At 46.9% G+C, this 1037-nt stretch overlaps 1 protein-coding gene across 1 annotated transcript in view; it reads right to left on the reverse strand.

Moving 5' to 3' along the window:
* LOC107088105 (neuronal migration protein doublecortin-like) overlaps window positions 1-1037 on the reverse strand; it is a 13924-nt gene that overhangs the window by 2154 nt on the left and 10733 nt on the right. Inside the window, exons 4-5 of the mRNA XM_015380051.1 lie at window positions 560-575; window positions 215-348 (exon numbers count right to left, since the gene is read on the reverse strand). Coding sequence (XP_015235537.1) covers window positions 215-348; window positions 560-575 — 150 coding nt within the window. The remainder of the gene's footprint in view (window positions 1-214; window positions 349-559; window positions 576-1037) is intronic.

Consider the following 1037-nt stretch of genomic DNA (forward strand, 5'->3'; position numbering starts at 1 on the left):
CTGGAGCTAGGGGATCTGGCTGGCTAGGAGCTGGTGGCAGGAAAGGGAAAAGATCTTCCCTCTCCCCATAAAAGAAGTCCCTTAACTGAGACTCCTCAATATGGGGAGCTCTGACTGCAGGGGGTGTAATACGTGGACCTAGTTTGAGTATTTTTAAAGATGGGGCTAGCTGTTGGTTATAGAGGTGACGACTGAGACTATGGGAGACACTGACCTGGTTATGGGGGAAGCTGAGGCTAGCAGCTGGCTGACCCATGGGAGTGGAGGTATCAGGCTGACCCGCCGGAGAGGGAGTGGTCTTCTTCCCCCGGCAATGCTTTCGCCTGGAGGGAGCAGTTGGCAGGGGAGCTGAGGGACAAATGGAAGGAACTAATGGAGAGGTTGAGCAGGCAGGCGCTGCAGGTGATTGTGGTTGAGGTAGAGGAGGTTTATTAAAAAGCTGAGCTAAAGCTGCCTTGTGGTTCCACTTCACCTCTTCTAAAATGTCCAGAAACCCTAGGGATGACAGGAGAGTTGTTTGGGGGGTTAAAATCTTTTTAAGGTCGGCTGCAGCACATACCCGTCTCCAGGGAGGGCTGTGAGTGGCAAGCACAGCATTGAGAAGGAACCAGTACTGAGTGACTGCAGAAGTGGATATTTAAGGAGAACAGAACAAAGGATGGACTAATGAGCTGAATAAGGAACAATCACAAGGGGGCAATAGAAAGTAACTAAAGAATGCTTTAATATCATGGAAAATAAAAACAAAACAACTGATAACAGAAAACTGAAAACTCAGTCACAACAATGTTACATCCACCAAGGGCACAACATATTTGAGGACACGAGACAAAAGATGAGGGTTCAAAAAGGTATTTTATTTATAAATTTTCTCCTCTTTCGCTTTCTTTGCTCGGCTTCTTCTGATTACTGCGAAGAAAAAAGTTAGAGGCCCTCAGATCCCGTGCCCCAAAGGAATAAAAAAAAAACCCAAAAGTAACAAAAGAAAGTTTGACCTGGCAGGCCGATCAAACAGAACAAAACGGTACAGCAGGGGG

This window comes from Cyprinodon variegatus, unplaced genomic scaffold, assembly GCF_000732505.1.
Source record: "Cyprinodon variegatus isolate N-32 unplaced genomic scaffold, C_variegatus-1.0 Scaffold207, whole genome shotgun sequence".
Classification (NCBI taxonomy): Eukaryota; Metazoa; Chordata; class Actinopteri; order Cyprinodontiformes; family Cyprinodontidae; genus Cyprinodon; species Cyprinodon variegatus.